Here is a 21,123-nt window from a genome sequence, read left to right as displayed (position 1 = left end):
ACTTTAAGTTCCTCAAATTTACCTGGTCTATATCCGACACCTCCCTCCCCTTTCTTGATCTTTCTGCCTCTATCTCTGGAGACAGCTTATCTACTGATGTCTACTATAAGCCTACTGACTCTCACAGCTATCTGGACTATTCCTCTTCCCACCCTGTCTCTTGCAAAAATGCCATCCCCTTCTCGCAATTCCTTCGTCTCCACCGCATCTGCTCTCAGGATGAGGCTTTTCATTCCAGGACGAGGGAGATGTCCTCCTTTTTTAAAGAAAGGGGCTTCCCTTCCTCCACCATCAACTCTGCTCTCAAACACATCTCTCCCATTTTATGCACATCTGCTCTCGCTCCATCCTCCCACCACCCCAATAGGAATAGGGTTCCCCTTGTCCTCACCTACCACCCCACCAGCCTCCGGGTCCAACATATAAAATTCTCCGTAACTTCCGCCACCTCCAACAGGATCTCACCACCAAGCACATCTTTCCCTCCCCCCCTCTCTCTGCTTTCCGCAGGGATCGCTCCCTACGCGACTCCCTTGCCCATTTGTCCTCCCCATCCCTTCCCACCGATCTCCCTTCCAGCACTTATGCATGTAAGCGGAACAAGTGCTACACATGCCCTTACTCTTCCTCCCTCACCACCATTCAAGGCCCCAGACAGTCCTTCCAGGTGAGGCGACACTTCACCTGAGAGTCGGCTGGGGTGATATACTGTGTCCGGTGCTCCCGATGTGGCCTTCTATATATTGGTGAGACCTGATGCAGACTGGGAGACCGCTTTGCTGAACACCTACGCTCTGTCCGCCAGAGAAAGTAGGACCTCCCAGTGGCTACACATTTTAATTCCACATCCCATTCCCATTCTGATATGTCTATCCATGGCCTCCTCTACTGTAAAGATGAAGTCACACTCAGGTGGGAGGAACAACAGCTTATATTCCGTCTGGGTAGCCTCCAAGCTGATGGCATGAACATTGACTTCTCTAACTTCTGTTAATGCCCCACCTCCCTTTTGTACCCCATCCCTTATTTATTTATTTAAATTATTTATTATTTCCTTCCTTCCTTTTCTTCCCCCCCCCCCACTTTTCTCTCTCTCTGTCCCTCTCACAATAAAATCCTTGCCTGCTCTCCATCTTCCTCTGGTGCTCCCCTCCCCATTTATTTCTCCCTCGGCCTCCCGTCCCACAATCCTCTCCCTTCTCCAGCCTTGTATCCCTTTTGCCAATCGCCTGTCCAGCTCTTAGCTCTATCCCTCCCCCTCCTGTCTCCTCCTATCATTTCGGATCTCCCCCTCCCCCTCCCACTTTCAAATCTCTTACTAGCTCTTTTTTCAGTTAGTCCTGACGAAGGGTCTCGGCCTGAAACGTCGACTGTGCTTCTTCCTATAGATGCTGCCTGGCCTGCTGCGTTCCACCAGTATCTTGTGTGTGTTGCTTAAATTCCTCAGTGTTATTTCAGAGGCCTGTCCCGGGCTCAGCACCTGTGAAATTATGAAGAAAGCACGCCAGTGTCTCTACTTTAGAAGATTCCGGATGACATCTAATACTTTGACAAACTTCTATAGACGTATGTAGAGAGTATATTGACTGGCTGCATTGCAGCCTGGTATGGAAAAACCAATGCCCATGAATTGAAAATCCTACAGGAAGTAGTGTATGCAGCCCAGTCCTTAGCAGGTAAAATTCTCCCCTTTACTGAGCACATCTACATGGAACGCTGTCATAGAAAAGCAGCATCTTCATCAGGAAACACCACTACCCAGGTCATGTTTTCTCCTCACTGCTGCAATCAGGAATGTACAGAAGCCCCAATACTTAGACCACCAGGTTCAGGAACAGTTATTAGCCCTCTTGAACCAATGGGGATAACTTAATTCACCCCATCACTGAACTATTTACTCACTTTCAAAGACTCTTCATCTCATGTTTTCCATATTTATTGCTTATTTATTCTTTTTTCTCTTTTATATTTGCACAATTTGTTGTCTTTTGCACATTGGTTGCTTGTCCACCCAGTTGGGTGCAGAATTCCATTGATTCTATTCTGGTTCTTGGATTTACTGAGTATGCCTGCAAGAAAATGAATCTCAGGGTTGTATATGGTGACATGCATGTATTTACTTTGAACTTTGAAGATGTCTTGTGATGTCTCTTTGAAGGTGATGAAAATTGCAGTTGTTGAATCCAGAAGCTGGTGGGCAAATGGTGAAAATAGGGGATGTGTACCCAGGGAGAGAGATGTTGAGAGTCAATGTGCAGAAAATGGGTGAGATGTGGTCAAGGGCTACATCAACTATGGTGGAAGGAAAGCCATGGTTAAGGATAAAGGAAATGTTTGTAGGGAGAAACCCCTCATCAGAGTAGATATAATAGCGGGATAGTAAGAATGGAATGGGATTATTACAGGGGACGAGGTGTGAGGAAGTACAGTTGCGACAACTGAGAGAACTGAGAGAGTTTATAAGGAATGTCTGTGGGTGTCTGCATGAGGACTTGGGTAGATTTGGAGAATGAGCAAAGAAGTGGCAAATGGAATAGTGCTGGGAAGTGGATGGTTAGGCATTTTGTAGAAATAAAGGTGTAAACTATTTTTAAGATGGGAAACAAATTCAAAAATCAGAGATGCAAAAGGGACTTGGGAGTCCTTGTGCAGGATTTCTTAAAGGTTAACTTGCAGGTTGAGTCAGTAGTAAGGAAAGAAAATACAACGTTAGCATTCATTTAGAGAGGACTAGAGTATAGAAGCAAGGATGTAATTTTGATTCTTTATAAGGCATTGGTTAGACCATATTTGGAATATTTTGAGCAGTTTTTGGTCCTTTATCTAAGAAAGGAAGTGCTGGCATTGCAGAGGGTCCGGAGAAGGTTCATGAGAAAGATCACAGGAATGAAAGGGTTAATGTATGAAGAGTGTTTGATGGCTCAGGACCTGTACTCTCGGGAGTTTAGAACAATGAAGGGGATATCTCATTGAAACTTATCATATTATCTGTGATCAGTTCTACATGTATGGGAGTTTTGGTAATTTCCACTATTTGGTTTTGCAATTACTCTTTTTTTAAATGTAACAATACATCTCATATTATCTGTATTATTGCTATGTTTTGTTTCTATATTTTGAAATTAATAAAAAGATTGAAAAAGAAAGAAAAGAAACTTATCAAATATTGAAAGATGTAGAGTGGATGTGGAGCATATGTTTCCGCTAGTGGAGGAATCTAGGACCAGAGGGCACAGTTTCAAAATACAAAAATATCTCTTTAGCAGAGATATAAGGAATTTCTTTAGCCAGAGGGTGTTGAATCTGTGGTATTTATTGCCACATATGGCCGTGAAAGCCAAGTTATTGGGTATATTTAAAGTGGGGGTTAATAGGTTATTGATTTGTAAGGGCATCAAAGGTTATGGGCAGAACGCAGGAGATTGAGCTTGAGAGGAATAATAAGTCAGCCATGATGGAATGGTGGAGTAAACTTGATTGATCAAATGTCCTAATTCTGCTCCTATGTCTTCTGATTTCATGGTTTCATGATTAAATTGGTGGAGATCCTATAAAGCCCATTTCCAGAAAAGTTGGGATGTTTTCTGAAGTGCAATAAAAACAAAAATCTGTGATATGTTAATTCACATGAACCTTTATTTAACTGACAGAAGTACAAAGAAAAGATTTTCAATAGTTTTACTGACCAACTTAATTGTATTTTGTAAACATACACAAATTTAGAATTTGATAGCTGCAACACACTCAACAAAAGTTGGGACAGAGGCATGTTTATCATTGTGTTACATCACCTTTCCTTTTAATAACACTTTTTAATCATTTTGGAACCGAGGATACAAATTGTGGTAGATTTGCAATTGGAAATTTTGTCCATTCTTGCTTGATATAAGACTTCAGCTGCTCAACAGTCTGTGGTCTCCGTTGTCTGATTCTCCTCTTCATGATGCGCCATACATTTTCAATAGGAGACAGATCTTGACTGGCAGCAGGCCAGTCAAGCACACGCACTCTGTGTCTACAAAGCCACGCTGTTGTAGCCCGTGCAGAATGTGGTCTGGCATTGTCCTGCTGAAATAAGCATGGACGTCCCGGGAAGAGACGTCACCTTGATGGCAACATATGTCTCTGTAAAATCCTAACATACACCTCAGAGTCAATGGTACCTTCACATACATGCAACTCACCCACGCCGTGGGCACTGATGCACCATACCCCCATACCATCGCAGATGCTGGCTTTTGCACCTTTTGCTGATAACAATCTGGATGGTCGTTTTCATCTTTGGCATGGAGAACTCGACGCCTGTTTTTTCCCAAAACTAGCTGAAATGTGGACTCATCTAACCACAGCACACGGTTCCACAGTCTTTCGGCCCATCTGAGGTGAGCTCGGGCCCAGAGAACTTGCCGGCGTTTCTGCATAGAGTTGATGTATGGCTTCCTCCTTGCGTAGTACAGTTTCAAGTTGCATTTCTGGATGCAGCGATGGACTGTGTTGAGTGACAATGGTTTTCCGAAGTACTCCCGAGTGCAGGTGGCTATAATTGTCACAGTAGCATGACGGCTTCTTAGGCAGTGCCGCCTGAGGGCTCGAAGATCACGCGCATTCAACAGTGGTTTCCGACCTTGCCCTTTACGCACTGAGATGTCTCTGAATTCTCTGAATCTTTTCACAATATTATGTACTGTAGATGTTGAAAGACCTAAATTCTCTGCAATCTTGAGTTGAGAAATGTTCCTTTTGAACTGACTAACAATTCTCTCATGAATTTTGGCACAAAGGGGTGAGCCACAACCCATCCTTGCTTGCAAAGACTGAGCCTTTGATGGACGCTACTTTTATACCCAGTCATGATACCTCACCTGCTACCAATTAGCCTGCTTAATGTGGAGTCTTCCAAGCTGGTGTTACTTGAATATTCTGTGCACTTTTCAAACTTATTTTAACTCTGTCCCAACTTTTGTTGAGTGTGTTGCAGCCATCAAATTGTAAATTTGTGTATATTTACAAAATACAATTAGGTTGGTCAGTAAAGCTATTGAAAATTTTTTCTTTGTACTTTTGTCCGTTAAATAAAGGTTCGCATGATTTAACATATCACAGATTTTTGTTTTTATTGCATTTTGGAAAATATCCCAACTTTTCTGGAAATGGGGTTTGTAGATTAAATCCAGGGAGCAAAATTGTAATCCCACAATGAGAGCTGTGGAATTTAAATTTGGATTTAGTTGCATTTGTGTTGAGAGCAGAACTGAGTTAACATTACTAGTTAATGACCTTTCATCAGAACTGTCCGTTTCTGACACAAATGGAAGAAAGGCTGGTGATCTGGAATTGCAGAAAACAATGTCAAGATAATACTGCCTGGCCTGCTGCGTTCACCAGCAACTTTGATGTGTGTTGCTTGAATTTCCAGCATCTGCAGAATTCCTGTTGTTCAAGATAATGCTGCTCCTTAAGTTCAGGATCAGTTTCACTAATACAGTCTAAAAGGCCAAAGATCAGACAGCTAATGAAGGATCATCCTTGCATCTTGAATTCTGGTTTGTGTCAGCTGAAGCAGAGATTTAATTGCACTTATTCCAATTTAGTTTATCTACTGAACTCAGTGCTCATACTACCTCACATCCTGGCAGCTGCAAAACATCACATGCTCAGAATATTTTTCTGCAGCTTAGATTTGATAACCTTATACTCAAAAGTCCTCTGCTTTATCTGATTCTAACGTCTAGAAAAGATAATAGCCTCTAATCACCTACCTACCTGCTGTCCTGTGGTGTCACATTTGAGTACTTCTGCCTGGTGCATTGAGATATGCCTGTCTTTCCCCTTCTCTTAAATGCTCCCAGCCCGTGCCTCACTGTTTCTTCTAAACTCCTACATTTAGTAACTCTTCTCACCTCACGCCACCATTCGTAAACCCTTTCTTCTCTTGGTCTCTCCCTTTGCAGTTTAGAACATCTCTGTTGAGTAACGTCTCCCACCCCAATGAAAGGAAGTTGCCCTAATACATGAATTGCCTCTCCCTCTATTGACTCTGCTCGACCTACTTTACTATTTCACACAACACACACAACCCTCCAACATTTTGTGTATGTTGCTTGGATTTCTAACATCTGCATATTTTCACGTCTTTGCGCTATTATTTCCAACACTTTGTATTATTTCAAATATTTAACTTTGAAATCTACAGGAGGGACAGAATTCCACTGATTCAGTGTCGTAACAATTCCGCGACTTTAAGTTCAATGGCTTATTGCGCAAAACTACATCTCGCTATAATGGAAGCAAAAGTCACACACACCGCAGCGAGGGACCACTGCCCTCGTCTGTCACGACGCGAACCCGACATCGTCACAAGGCGGGCCACCTTATCGTTTGTTATAATTGGCTATTTCGGCTGCCAATCACGTAGGCGCAGCAGGACCGCCCTGCCGGAAGAGAGCGAGTGCGAGGGGAGGAAGGTGGTGCGCGATCGCGAGCCAGTCGGCGGGAGGGTGAGTGCCGAGCTGTGCGAGGGGGAGCCGCGTGCGGGGGCGGTGCGCGCCGCTCGTGGCGGCGGAGGCGGGTGGTGAGTGCGCGCAGGCGCCCGTACCCGGGAGGTGAATGGCGGGGCCAGCGGGGACTCGAGTCCTGAAGCACGAAAGATAACTGCAGATGTTGTATATCTGGATTAAGACACACTCACACAAAACTCGGGTCAAGCAGAGGGAAATGAACAATCGATATTTCGTGCCAAGACCTTTCAGCAGGAATGACGAGGAAGAGGGGAGGGCAGAAGCCAAAATAAATAGGTCGGGGTGGGGGGGAGGAGACTCTAATCTTGTAGTTTGTTAAAAAACATAATCATTTCCAGCGAGAAGCCGAAGGGGTGGTGGTGGTTTGGGGCGGAGCGCATCATGAGGGCAATTCGGTAGCGCAGCGGTTAAGGTGTTGGTACTGTATTACAGTTTGGTATGTTCCAGAGTTCGGTGTTCAGCTCAGGTGCCGCCTGTAAGGAGTTTTATGTTTTTCCTGTGACTATGTGGATTTCCTCCAGGTGACCGTGTTTTTCTCACAGACCTAGTAGGTAGGTATTCTCCAGGCCATGCTTTCTTCTCACTGCTGCCACCTGGAAGAAGGTACAGGAGCCTCAGGACTCACCACCAGCTTCAGGAACAGCTATTACCCCTTATCCATCCGGCGCATGAACCAGAAGTGATACCTTCACTTGCCCCATCTCTAAAATGTTCTCACAACCTATGGACTCACTTTCAAGGACTGTTCATCTTATGTTCTTGATATTTTTTGCTTATTTATTTTTCTTTTTTAATTCGCACAGCTGTCTTTTGCACGCTGGTTGCGCACCCAAGTTGGTGTGGTCTTTCGGTGAATCTATTATGGTTATTATTCTACTATGGATTCATTGATTATGTTTGCAAGAAAATTAATCTCAGGTTTGTATATTAGAATTTGAATATTAGGATTAGAAGTTAATTGGTCATTGTAAATTGTTCTGTGATTAGACTAGTATTAAATAGGTGGGTTGCTGGGCAGTGCAGTTCGTAGGGCTGGAAGGGCTGTACCGTGCTGTATCTCTCAAATACAATAAAGTTACAAATTGTTTTCATCTTAGTTAACATTGTGTTGGATGACTACTGGTTCTGAAATATTGGAGGCAGGAATCTTCTAGGAATATGATTTAGCTAGCTCAGCAATTATGTGTGGTATCCAGCTTAGACCATAAGACATAGGAGCAGAATTAGGCCATTCGGTCTATTGTATCTGTTCTGCCATTCTATCATGGCTGACTTATTATCCCTCTCAATTCCATTCTCCTACCTTCTCCCTGTGACCTTCAATGCCCTGACTAATGAAGAAACTATAAACTTCTGCTTTAAATACACCCAGTGACTTGGCCTCCACAGGTGTCGGTGGCAATAAATATCTAAAGAAATTTTTCCTCATCTCTGTTCTAAATGGACGTCCCTTGATTCTGAGGCTGTACCCATTGGGCCTAGATTCACCTACTATAGGAAACATCCTTCCCACATCCACTCTATCCAGACCTTTCTAAACTCCAGTAATTACAGGCCCAGAGCCATCAAACACTTCATATGTTCACCCTTTCATTCCTGGGATCATTCTCGTGAACCTCCTCTGGACCCTCTTCAATGCCAGTACATATTTTTCAATAACGCACTCAAAGCTCCTAAGTGCAGTCTGACCAAGCCTTAAGGGCCTCCGTATTATATCCTTGCTCTTGTATACTAGTCTACTCAAAATCAGTGCTAACATTGCATTTGCCTTCCTTACCACCGATCCAACCTGCAAGTAAACCTTGAGGGAATCCTGTACGAAGACTCCAGGTCCCTTTGCACTTCCGGTTTTTGAATTTTCTCCTGGTTCAGAAAATTGTCTACGCCTTTATTCATTCTACCAAAGTGCATGGCCATACACTTCACTACACTATATTCCATCTGCCACTTTGTTCATTCTCCTAATCTGTTCAAGTCCTTCTGCAGACTCCCTGCTTCCTCAACACTACCTGGCCCTCCACCTATCTTTGTATCGTCCACAAATCTGGCCACACAGCCATTAATTCTGTCATCCAAATCATTGACGTATAAAATGTGAAAAGAAATGGTCACAACTCCTCTCCCCCCCCCTGCCCAGTTCACTAGTTACTGGCAACAACCATAGAAGGTGCCATTTATTCCCATTCTTTGCCTCCTGCCAGTCAGCCAATGTATCCATGCTAGTGAATCTTTCCTGTAATATCACAGGCTCTTGTTCAGCAGCCTCATGTGCGGTAGTTTGGCAAAGGCCTTCTGAAAATCCAAGTAAAGAACTTCCACTCACTCTCCTTTATCTTTCCTGCCTGTTATTTCCTCAAGGAATTCCAACAGATTTGGAATTCCCCTGTAGGACACTATACTGACTTTGGCCTATTTTATCATGTGCCTGCAAGTACAGTGAAACCTCATCCTTAATAATGGATTCTAACATATTCCCGACCACTGAAGTCAGGCTAACAGGCTTATAATTTCCTTTCTTCTCCCTCTCCCTTAAAGAGTGGAATAACATTTGCAATTTTCCCGTCTTACACAACCATTCCAGAATCTCGTGATTCTTGAAAAATCATTACTAATGCCTCCACAATCTCTTCAGCTGCCTCCTTCAGAACCCTAGGATATAGTCCATCTGGTCCATGTGACTTATCTACCTTTAGACCTTTGAACTTCTGAAACACTTTCTCCTTAGTAATAGCAGCTAACTCATTTCTCCCTCCTGACACACTCAAATTCCTGCTACACTGCTACACTCTTCCATAGTAAAGACTGACGCAAGATACTTATTTAGTTTGTCTCCCATTTCTCTGTCCCCCATTGCTGCCTCTCCAGTGTCATTTTCCAGCGGTTCAATATCCACTGTCACCTCTCTTTTACTCTTTATACAGTTCATCTTGAAAAAAACCTTCTTTTGACTAGCTTGCCTTCATATTTCATCATTTCTTTCCTTATGGCTTTTTTAATTGCCGTCTGTTCATTTTTAAAAGCTTCCCATCCTCTAATTTCCCACTCATTTTTGCTATATTATCTGCCCTTTTTTTTTAAAGACTTTTTTTGTTGTCTTCAATTTCAGCTATGGTGCCCCATTCTCCCATTCGAATACTACTACTACTTTGGGATGTATCTGTTCTGTGCCTTCCAATTTGCCCCAGAAACTCCAGCCAGTGCTGTTCTGCCATCACCTCTGCTAGTGTCCCCTTCCAGTCAACTTTGGCCATTTCCCCTCTCATGCCTTTGTAATTCCCTTTACTCCACTGTGATGCTGATACATCTGACTTTAACTTCTCCCTCTCAAGCTGCAGGGTGAATTCCATCATACTATGATCGTTGTCCCCTAAAGGTTCATTTACCTTAAAGCTCTCTAATCAAATTTGGTTCATTACACAACACCCAATTGAGAATTGCCTTTCCTTTAGTGGGCTGAACTTCAAGCTGCTCTAAAAAGCCTTATTGTAGGCATGCTATTAATTCCCCTCTCTTGGGATCCAACTCCAACCTGATTTTTCCCAGTATACCTGCATATTGAAATCCCCCATAACTATCATAACATTGCCCTTTTTACATGCCATTTCTATCTCACGTTGTAATTTGCAACCCAAATCTTGGCTACTATTTGAAGGCCTGTATATAACTCCCATCAGGGTTATTTTACCCTTGCATTTTCTAAATTTTACCAACAGGGATTCTACATCTTCTGATCTATGCTAACTAAGGATTTGATTTCATTTTTTTTTTTACCAACAGGGCCACCCCACCCCTTCTACCTACCTGCCTTTTGATGCAAGGTGTATCCTTGGATGTTAAGCTCACAATTATAATCTTCTTTCAGTCATGACTCTAGTGATGCCAGAATATTGTACCTGCCGATCTTTAATTGCACTACCAGGTCATCAACCTTATTCTGTCTACTGTGTGCATTCAAATATAACACCTTCAGTCCTGTATTCTTCACCCTCTTCAATTTTGCCCCTGTGCCCCACTTAGCTCATTCCATTGACTTGCAGTTTTGCCCTGTCATCTGCCGGTCCTTTTTCACAGTCTCACTACTGTGTTGGTGCGTGGCCAAGTGGTTAAGGTGTTCGTCTAGTGATCTGAACGTTGCTAGTTCGAGCCTTGGCTGAGGCAGCGTGTTGTGTCCTTGAGCAAGGCACTTAACCACACATTGCTGTGTGACGACACCGGTACCAAGCTGTATGGGTCCTAATGCCCTTCCCTTGGACAATATCGGTGGCGTGGAGAGGGGAGACTTGCAGCATGGGCAACTGCTAGTCTTCCATACAACCTTGCCCAGGCCTGCGCCCTGGAAACCTTCCAAGGTGCAAATCCATGATCTCACGAGACTAATGGATGCCTGTATTTAACTACACGCTGCATCTGTTTGTAAACCAACTGCCCTATTCTCAGCCCTATCATTCTGTTTCCTATCCCCCTGCCAAATTAGTTTAAGCCCGCTTCTTCTGGCCAATTGCTCTTATCTGGAGGAATAGGCAGTATTGTTTCACTTTGTGAGAGCAGCTGTCTTAATGCAACTTTTAATGTGTCAGTACTTAAAAGGCAAAGTATGTTTCAGTATATGAGACACTAGATTGCAGAAGCTGGCATCTGGAGCAAGAAACAATCTGCTGGAGAAACAAACACAAAATACCAGAGCGCCTCCATAGGGCCTTCCTGACCTGAGCTCCTCCAGCATTTTGTGTTTGTTCCTCTTTGTTCCTCTTGATTTTCGTCATCTGCATATTTTGTGTTTAAGAACCTGCTGAAGTGGATTGAACATTTGAGCACCCTGAATATTTGCTGGATAGTCCTGATGTAAGTCTTTGACTCAAAGGTAACAATTTACCCCACTTTCCCTTGCTTCCCTCACCCCTCGGATGCTGATTTCCCTCATCAGGTTGATTGTTGCTCCATGGTCTCTTTGTTGCTTGGATTATGTTATGGTAGGATGTGGCAAGGACAGTATTTCATGCCCAGCCTTGAGGTCCTTGAATTGTGGCTTAATGGCTACTTCGGAATAAACAATGTTGTCATGAGTCTTGAACTGCACGTGGCCCAGACTGGGTAGGAACCTGGTGTTGAGATGGGTTGTACTATAGGATACATTAGATGTTGGAGTCCTTCCTCTTTGACCCAGCTTTGGCAGCCTTCAAAGAAAGTAAACAGAACTGGCAGATATCATGAATGAATTCTGCCCTTGCTTAATGGGAGATGTTCAATGAGCTGGACATGAATCCCACGTCATGGAAAACAATGCTTTGACCTGTCCATGAAGATAAGTTGGAAGTGACACCATTTAACATAGAAGATCTTTAATAAATAAAATGTGCAAGTGTGGGTGGTCTTATGTTTTTTTTTAAAAAAAAAGGAAAATTGGGGAATCCAGTGAATTTTTTGTGACAAATCTGTGGTGGTTTCATGGTCACAACTGCTAACAGCATTTTATTTGTTGAAATTTAAATTAAAGTATACTTTCCTAAATTACAAGTCCAGTAATTTAACCACAATGCTGCCAAGATTTTGAAATATTTATGCAGCAATCTCTTTGATGTGGTTTTTGCATAGATAGCATGCCAGTGTTTAAAGTTGTTCCTGTTTGTGCTGTGGAGCGGAATGTGTCATATTGAGCTTTACTTGTCTAATCCTTTCTTCTTGAATAACTATTTTATCTAGGGGACGTTTTCTCTTGCTGGAGTTAATGTAGTTCATTTCAGCAGAGATTTGTTGTCTGCTTCCTTGATGTTCCCATACCCTGGATAGGGTTCAGTAGTGGGGACTTCAGCTGATCTTCCTCACCTGAGTCTAAGACAAGTTAACACTCTGGCCTGATGAAAATGAGAGTAAAATCTGATATGATTCTTGGCTGTATGAATTGGTTACAAGATGCTAAAGCTAGTGCAAAGCGATTACCTAGCCCGTGCTTTGTCTTGCCAACCTAGAGGAGGCCACATCAAGAGCACCGAATGCAGTAACCGAGCTTGCAGGAGGTACATGCTTCATCTGGAAGGACTGCATGGGAGAGTGCCAGATGGAGCTGAATCCAGGCAAGAGTGAGGTGATGTGTTTTGGGCGTGAAAATGGAAGAGCCAAGTCTACAGTAAATGGCAGTGCTCTTAGGAGCACTGATATACAGAGGGATTGTAGGCTTCCTGAAAGTGTCTACACAAATGGATAACAATTGGTAAAGAAAGTGTATGGAATGCTTGCTCTCATTGCAGTTGTATAAAACATGGGTTGAACTACATTTGGAGTATTGTATGGAGTATTTCTGGTTGCCGCACTTGAGATGCATAACTTTGAAGACGGTTCATCAGAATGTGGGCTGGATTGGAATGTATTTGTTATTGATAAAACTTGTACTGTTTTATCTGGAGTTATCAGAGGCAAAGGGATATCCTGGTGTAAATATATAAAGTTTAACCAATGCTTAGATAGGGTAGCCAGTCTTTTTCCCAGGGTGATAAGTCAAGCACTCGAGGACATGAGAAGGGGAAAATTTAAAGAAGATGTACAAACTCCGTTTTTTTTTATATAGTAGCGGATATGATAGCAATATTTAAGCGGCACTTAGACAAACATCTGAACAGGCAAGGAACTCAAAATGGTTTAATGCCATTTCCAGTACAGAAGTATAAAGGAGAACAAAAATATTGTTACTCTTGATCTGATGCAGCACACAAAAATAAGACAAAGAACACGATATAAATGCACAGGATTGCTTGTATACATTGTACGTCCATAAATTGATGCTAGCAACAGGAGTATATAAACTGACTCAGACAGGAAATGTTAAAATAGTGGTGATGGGGGATTGTGTGGAGGGATGGTTTAGTGGGTGGAGTTGTTGATCAACTTTACTGCTTGCAGAAGGTGACTGTTTTTGAGTCTGCGTTGTGGCCAGGTACGGAAACAGCAATGTCTTTTGAGCAAAAAATCCTACAAAAGGTAGCGGATTCGGCCCAATACATCAAGGGTAAAACCCTTCCAACCATTGAGCATATCTACATGAAAGGTTGCTATAGAAAAGCAGCATCCATTATCAAAGATCTTCACCACCCAGGCCATGTTATTTTCTCACTGCTGCCATTAGCTAGAAGGTACAAGTGCCTCAGGACTTGCACCACCCAGTTGAAAAATAGTTACAGTACTACCCCTCAATCATCAGGCTCTTGTACAAAAATAGATAGCTACACTCATGTAAGGGCTCTGTTATATTGTTATTTCATATGTTTATTGCTATTTATTTATATCTACATTTGCACAGTTTGTTTACAATTACTGTTCTGTATAGATTTGCTAAAGCATGCCTGCAGAAATAGAATCTCAGGGTTGTAGGTGGTGACGTGTGTACTCTGATAAATTTTATTTTGAATTTTGGTGGTCCTGGTGTGGATGCTACATAGCCTCCTTTCTTATAGAAATGAACAGTCCACGAGCAGAATGGGTAGGATATTTCATGGTGTTACTGGCATCTTTCTGGGTACATGTACTTGATGGCAGGTAGGCTGATGCTGGTGATGTGTTGGACAGTTTTGACTACCTGTTGTAAAGCCTTCCAGTCCACCACAGTGCAGATTCTGTACCATGTGGTGACACAGAATAAAGTCGGATGCTTTCTACTGTGCATCTGCAGTATAGATATGCATAATCCAGCTCTCTTTTGCATCCTCAGGAAATAGAGACGTTGGTGAGCTTTCCTGATTGTGTAAGATGTGTTCTGGGACCATGGGAGTTTGTGTGAGGTGTGCACTCCCAGGAGGTTTTTAAAGTACTGATAGTTTCCACTGCTCTGCCGCCGATGTAAAGAGGGGTGTGAGTGATGCGCTTTCTCTGGAAGTCAATAAGCATTTCCTTTGTCTTGTTGATGTTGAGGAAGATGTTATTTACCTGGCACCAGGCCTCCAGCTCTTCCGCTTCTTCTCTGTAGGTTGTCTCATCGTTGTTGGTGATGAGCCCCAGCACTGTCGTGTCATCGGTGAATTTGACAACGTGATTACTCAGGTATTTGGCTGTGCAGTCATGGTGTGGGCAGAGTGTACCCCAATGGGTTCAGCACACAATCTGTGTTGAGGATGATGGGGAAGTAGGAGCGGTTGTGCATCCTGACTATCTAACATCTGTTGGTTAGGATGTCCAACACCCTATTGCACAGTGGTGTATTTAGACTCGGTGTGTTAAGTAATAGAAGGATATGACCACGTACAGTTAGTTATAGTTAGTGTCACAACTGAGTTAGATGCTGCTGTACTTTTTAAACAAAATAGTTTCCCCCCCTCAAAGTCTTTGGTATTTCAGTTTGTGACTGACATGGAGTTTTCATTGGCTTTGTATTGGACAAAAATCTCTAGATGCAGTTGTTTATTTTTAGGATGTGGATGAAAATTAATGTGTCATTCCAGCTGAATGAGTTGCTTGTTCAGAATGGAAAGCCCATCAATTTCTGATTGTTTTTTCTGTGAAGTTTAAAATGTATGTACATACAGTATGAGTTGGTGTAATAAGTAGTCAGCCTCTTAAGATTATTTTGCTTTTCAGTAGTTAACTAGTATCCTGTCTCCTTTTGCCCACTGTTAGTCTATATATCCTTTACTCTAGTCCGAATTAAGCACAGCAGTCTTAGTTATTGAATTTTCATTTGACTTATCCTCTGCAGCTTTTGGTGAATATAAGTTCTAATGTTCCAGTTTTCTTTGGTTTCTGACATTGTCCCCAAATACTTTGCCTTTAATTTCTAGTTTATACTTAGCCTTGGATTCCCCATTAGAGGAAATACTTTCTTTTTTTTAAATGTACCACCATGCCAAACATTTGATGCCCACTGGCCTTCAGAAATTGGTTGTGAGCCACCCCCTTGAGCTGCTGCCCAAAAACGGAGAGGTTGAAAGTTGGAAATGAGGGAGACAGCAAAGTATATTTTTAAAAGACCAACCAATATAAATATACAGGCTTCTATGCACTCAATTCCTACTGTAAAGTTAACTTTGTACAGTGTATATAATCATAACCTCTAAATTAGTGTCTTACTGCTCTGGAGTTAGAGACAATGCATGGAAAAACTTTTGAATAATTATGTGAAAAATATTTTTACGGTAAATTGAAAGATTACTATGGAAAGCTACTGCACTTTGCATACATTGTGGAGTGGTACCATTTTATATATACAGTCACCGGCCACATTATTAGGTACAGGAGTTGAACCTAACAGTGGAGTTCAGAAATGTTCTTCTGCCCATCACTTTTGTAACGTGTGGTTATTTGAGTTGCTGTTGCCTTCCTGTTTGTTTGAACCCATCTGGCCATCATCGTCTGACCTCTCCAATTAACAAGGGGTATTCATTCACAGAACCACCACTCACTGGTTGATTTTGTTTATCGCACCATTCTCTGTGAACTCTTAAAAACTGTTTTGCATGAAAATCCTAGGAGGTCGTCATTTTCTGACATGACCCACAGCACCCCATATGGCATCAACAATCATTCCACAGTCAGTCACTTAGAACACATTTCTTTCCCATTTCTGATGTTTGGCTTGAACAACAACAAACTCTTGACTGTATCGGTCTGGTTTTATGCATTGAGTTGCTGACACATGATTGGCTGATTACATGTTTGCATTAACGAGTGTACCTAATAAAGTGGCCATTGAGTGTAGAATATATGTATGTTCCTCACAGCTAATCTTGCCAGCTTTAATTACTTCAAAATATTTTCTGCATGAATGATTTCCAGAAAATCATTAATTTATGGAAGTACAGGAGTATCAATTTTTTGTGAAAAAATTGGGGCATTTTTAGATTAGATTAGATTCAACTTTATTGTCATTGGCTTTGTATCTGTACTCGGCACAATGAAATGCAGTTAACATCTATCCAGAAATGCAAAGAATAGTGTTATTTGCAAAATAACTGCGGAATAAAAAGTAAGTACTACAGCACACATATAAAAGTACTAAGACAGTACAATATGGGTGCAATACTGTTTAGCGCTGTGATGTGAGGTTCGGCAGGGTCACAGCCTCAGGGAGGAAGCTCTTCCTGTGCCTGCTGGTGTGGGAGCGGAGGCTCCTGTAGCACCTACCAGATGGGAGGAGAGTAAAAAGTCCATGGTTAGGGTGAGATGCATCCTTGATAATGCTTTTTTGCCCTGCCCAGGCAGCATTTATGGTAGATGTTCTCAATGGTGGGCAATTGGGTGCCGATAATCCGCTGGGCAGTTTTCACCACACGCTGGAGTGCTTTGCAGTCCGATACGGGACAATTGCCATACCAACTGAGATGCAGTTGGTGAGTATGCTCTCAATGGTACAGCGGTAAAAGTCCATCAGTATCCTGGGACAGAGGTGAGCTTTCTTGATGTTCCGCAGGAAATAAAGGCACTGTTGTGCCTTTTTGATCAGGATGTTCAGGGACCAGGTGAGATCCGCGGAAGTGTGGACACCAAGGAATTTGAAGCTTGATACACACTCCACTACAGCTCCGTTGATGTAGATGGGGATGTGAGTGTGGTTCCTAGCATGCCTGAAGTCCACAATGGTCTCCTTGGTCTTCTGGGTGTTAAGGGCCAGGTTGTTGTTGGCACACCACGCGGCCAGGTGCTGGACCTCATCCCTGTAGGCCGTCTCGTCATCCTCTCTGATCAGGCCGACCACCGTGGTGTCGTCTGCAAACTTGATTATGGTGTTCGAACCATGTACAGGAACGCAATCATAGGTGAAAAGGGAGTACGGAAGAGGGCTCAGCACACAGCCTTGAGGCACGCTGGTGTTTCCTATGTTGAATATGCTGTAAATGTGTTCAATTGTTATTAACATTATGGGAGTACTACAGTTTTTCTTTTAATAGCAAATGAAATAAAATGTGCTAATTTTATGCCAATTGCCAATTAATGTGTTTATTTTAGGTTTAATTTTGAGTCTTTTTGAAGGTTGAACTTAATGGATACGGATGAATGTAGTGAATCTCACCATGGTGATTGATTTGTTCTGGTTGAGTATCAAGATGTGTGCTTGATTTTAAATTAGTGAAAAAGGTGAGAAACTATTTGTGATTGGGTTTCTTTTTATTTTCATTTGGCTAATTTCAGAATCAGGTTTAATATCTCCGGCATATGTTGTGAAATTTGTTGTTTTTACAGCAGCTGTACAATGCTATATGTAAGAATAGAAAAAATTCCCTGAGGCTCTGTACCTCCTTCCTGATGATAACATGAGAACAGGGCATGTCCTGGGTGATGAGCGTCCTTAATGATGTGATGCTGTCCTTCTGAGGCATCACTCCTTTCAGGAGAATTGTGCTGAAAACTAAATTAGTCTATTGGAAACTTCACATCTAAGGGCTTCAGTGACCCACAATACACTTCTGGAGCAAAATTGCAATCTGGAAATAAAACATCAATGTTAGTGAATTGTGTAGGTTATCACTTGTATGAGGAGACAGTGAAAAGTACATTGTCGGAAGGGATTAATGGGAGCTTGCATTTTCATCTAAAGGTGCTTTGGTTATCCTGATTACATGGTGCTGAAATGTGAATGCCTTTCTCTTTCAGAATAAAAGTCTCTGAAGGTAAATTTAGCTAGTTTATATATACAAAATTTAGATTCAGTTTTCATGGCTATAAAACAAAAGGAAAACGCTTGCATAAATGTGTGCTTATCAAGGGCTTTTGTAAGCATTTTGACGTGAGCTGCTTAGGTGCATAATGCAGAATGGTAGTGCCATTTGGAAAATTAAAGCTTTACGTATTTGCATTAGTTTGAATAATCTGTTGTCCCCCAGGATTTAACATTTATTCACAGTAATACTGGTGTATATAAGTAGCCATTTCCAGTTTGGAGAGCACTTGCTCTATCATTAAATTATGTTGTTTCGTCCATTTAAACTGATGAGGAAATAAACTAAGTTGATGGGTTTAGATAAAGGATGAGCCTTGTGGAGCATGGATCAGTTTAGCTCACTAGCCTGGTTTTGTGCTATAACTACTATGTAATATGTCAAACTAGAAGTGTGTATTTGATGTGCATTCCCTTTATACCACTTGTTATTCACAGATGAGACCATTAATATTATGTTGGTTTTCTGATAGAAAATCAAATGTAATTTTTCTGTTTTTCAGATTTTTGATGCAGATTTAAAAAAAATAATCTGGGCCCTGCAATGAGTGATTGACATGGACACTCGATGTACATCTCGAACCCTGCAGGTGGTGGACACAGAGTACAGTGCAGATGCTGTGGAGTGGTGCCCTATTGACAAGTTTCATAATGTACTAACCTGTGGTACTTATCAATTAAAGAATGCTGAGGAGAAGGTACAGTGCTATTTACAGGAAGAGACTTTTGTTCTTGCATATTAGTCTCACTTTGGTTATTTTTAGGAATGTTGTGGCCTTTCCTATCTTGAAGGTTGCAATGGATTTCAGGTTTCTAATGATTCAAATGGGAATAACAGTAAATACTTAGTGCAGATTTAGAAGGTCAGTGATTCAATCTGAGCCTCTGGTGATCTTTCTAGTCTGCAGTAGGGTTACTGCAATTATCCTGAGAACCGGCCTGTGGAGTATAATAAAATAGCATTGTTTCATTGCTACCCATTGATTTCTTGCACAATGATTCTATAGAGATAGAGGATAGGATCAGATTTAACTGTGATTCATTTCATGGTTCAAAGAACTCTCTCAAACAATTTTACAACAGAGAGATGTCTTGAATTTAGATGTCTTATATTGTCTTATTAAAGTTTTAACAAATTTTCTTTGTAACTTTGACCTTTCAGGGTTCAGGAGACTCAGAAATTAATGAGCCCCAGCTCCGGCAGGGGCGCCTTTACCTATACTGCTTTCAACAGAAACAGCTTTATTCTCCATTAACGGAGGTACAAAGGATTGAAATGCCTGCAATATTAGATCTCAAATGGTAAGCATTAAAGAGACAGGTGTAAAGTATCAAATAGGGCTTTTATAAGAATTAGGAGCAGGAATAGAACATACCTAAAGCTTACACCACCATTGAATAAAATCATAGTAATCTGATATCAGCTCAAATCTTCTCCTCCACCTGTTGCCCATATAACTTTTCTCCTCTATAGTTCAAAAATCTTTTTGTCTTAGCTTTTGAATATAGTTCAATAATTCATCCCTTACAGTATAGATTCCAGAGATTCTGGAGTCTGAGAGAAGAAATTCGTCCTTCATTCTTCTAAACTCCATTGACCATAGGCCCAATCTACTCATCCTTTGCACCTTAGACAGCTGTTTTATTGCAGGAATCAATGGTAAATTTCTCTGAACTCCTTCAAATATGCATTAATTTTTTGGATGGGAGTCCAAATTGTAGACAGTACCTTGGGTATGATCGTGTCAATGCCTTATAAACTTGCAGAATGACTTCATTATTTCAGTATTTTATTGCCCTTGTTCAAAGTAAGTTTTATTGTCAAGGTACATGTATGTTACCATATACAACCCTGAGATTCATTTTCTTGTGGGCATACTCAGTAAATCTATAGAATAGTAACCATAACACGATCAATGAAAGATCAACCAGCGTGTGGAAGACAACAAACTGTGCAAATGCAAATATAAATAAATAGCATTAAATAGTGAGTTAAAGAGCCGTTTAAAGTAAGAACTTTTCAAATGTGGGTTAAGTGAGTATAGTTATCTTTTATTCAAGTCTGATGGTTGAAGGGTAGTAGTTGTTCTTGAACCTGGTAGTGCGAGTCCTGAGGTTCTTGTACCTTTTACCTGATGGCAGCAGTAAGCAGAGAGCATGACCTGGGTGGTGGGGATCTCTGATAATGACCACTCATTTGCCTTCCTAATTAATTGCTTTATAATTTCTTGTTTTATGTACAAGAAACACCCATTCACGATGCTCCCCTTCGTTTGTCAGACCATATATGGGAAAACACTGATATTTTCTGTGCAATTTTTTAAAATGTTTTAGTGTTTAATTTGTATTTTTTTTATAATCCCTGTTCTTCTGATCTTGGATAATAGTTTGACTAAGCTGATGGGCTGCTTCTTAAGGGAGGGGATATAATGCAGGAGGAAACGTCCTTCCCCACTGATCTCCCTCCTGGCACTTGTCTTTGTAAGCAGAATAAGTGCTACACCTTTCTTCCTTCACTATCATCCAAGGCCCAAACAATCCTTCCAGGTAGGGCGACACTTCACCTGTGAGTCTGTTTGGGTCATATACTGTGTCTGGTGCTCCTGGTGTGGCCACCTGTATATCAGTGAGACCTGTTGTAGATTGAGAGACTCCTTTGCTAAGCAGCTACGCTCTTGTCTGCCGATAAAAACAGGATCTCCCAGTGGCCACCCATTTTAATTCCACTTCCCATTCCCATTCCAATATGTCTATCCATGGCCTCCCCTACTGTTGTGATGAGGCCAGACTTAGGTTGGAGGAACAACACCTGATACTCTGTCCGGGTAGCCTCCAACCTGGTGATATGAACATTGATTTCTCGAACTTCTGGTAATGGCCCCCTCCCTCCTCTCCTTCACATTTCCCATCCCCTTTTCCCTCTCTCACCTTATCTCCTTGCCTGACCATCACCTTCCTCTGTTGCTCCTC

General features: G+C 41.8%; 1 protein-coding gene across 5 annotated transcripts in view; it reads left to right on the top strand.

Moving 5' to 3' along the window:
- The first annotated feature begins 6,420 nt into the window (after positions 1-6,420).
- dph7 (diphthamide biosynthesis 7) overlaps positions 6,421-21,123 on the top strand; it is a 44,872-nt gene continuing 30,169 nt past the window's right edge. For 3 of the 5 annotated variants that reach the window (XR_011882850.1, XM_072240539.1, XM_072240537.1), the window contains exons 1-3: positions 6,421-6,497; positions 18,657-18,851; positions 19,316-19,455. Coding sequence is in view for 4 of the 5 variants with exons in the window: in XM_072240539.1 (XP_072096640.1) it covers positions 18,711-18,851; positions 19,316-19,455 (281 nt within the window). In the remaining variant the exon portion in view is untranslated. Of the gene's footprint in view, positions 6,572-18,656; positions 18,852-19,315; positions 19,456-21,123 lie in introns of those variants that run through there. The other 2 variants (XM_072240538.1, XM_072240540.1) reach the window with 2 other exon arrangements.

The sequence above is a fragment of the Mobula birostris genome, chromosome 22 (assembly GCF_030028105.1).
Source record: "Mobula birostris isolate sMobBir1 chromosome 22, sMobBir1.hap1, whole genome shotgun sequence".
Lineage (NCBI taxonomy): Eukaryota > Metazoa > Chordata > Chondrichthyes > Myliobatiformes > Myliobatidae > Mobula > Mobula birostris.
Note: the sequence above shows the minus strand (reverse complement) of the source record. Positions and strands in the feature narration are given on the sequence as shown.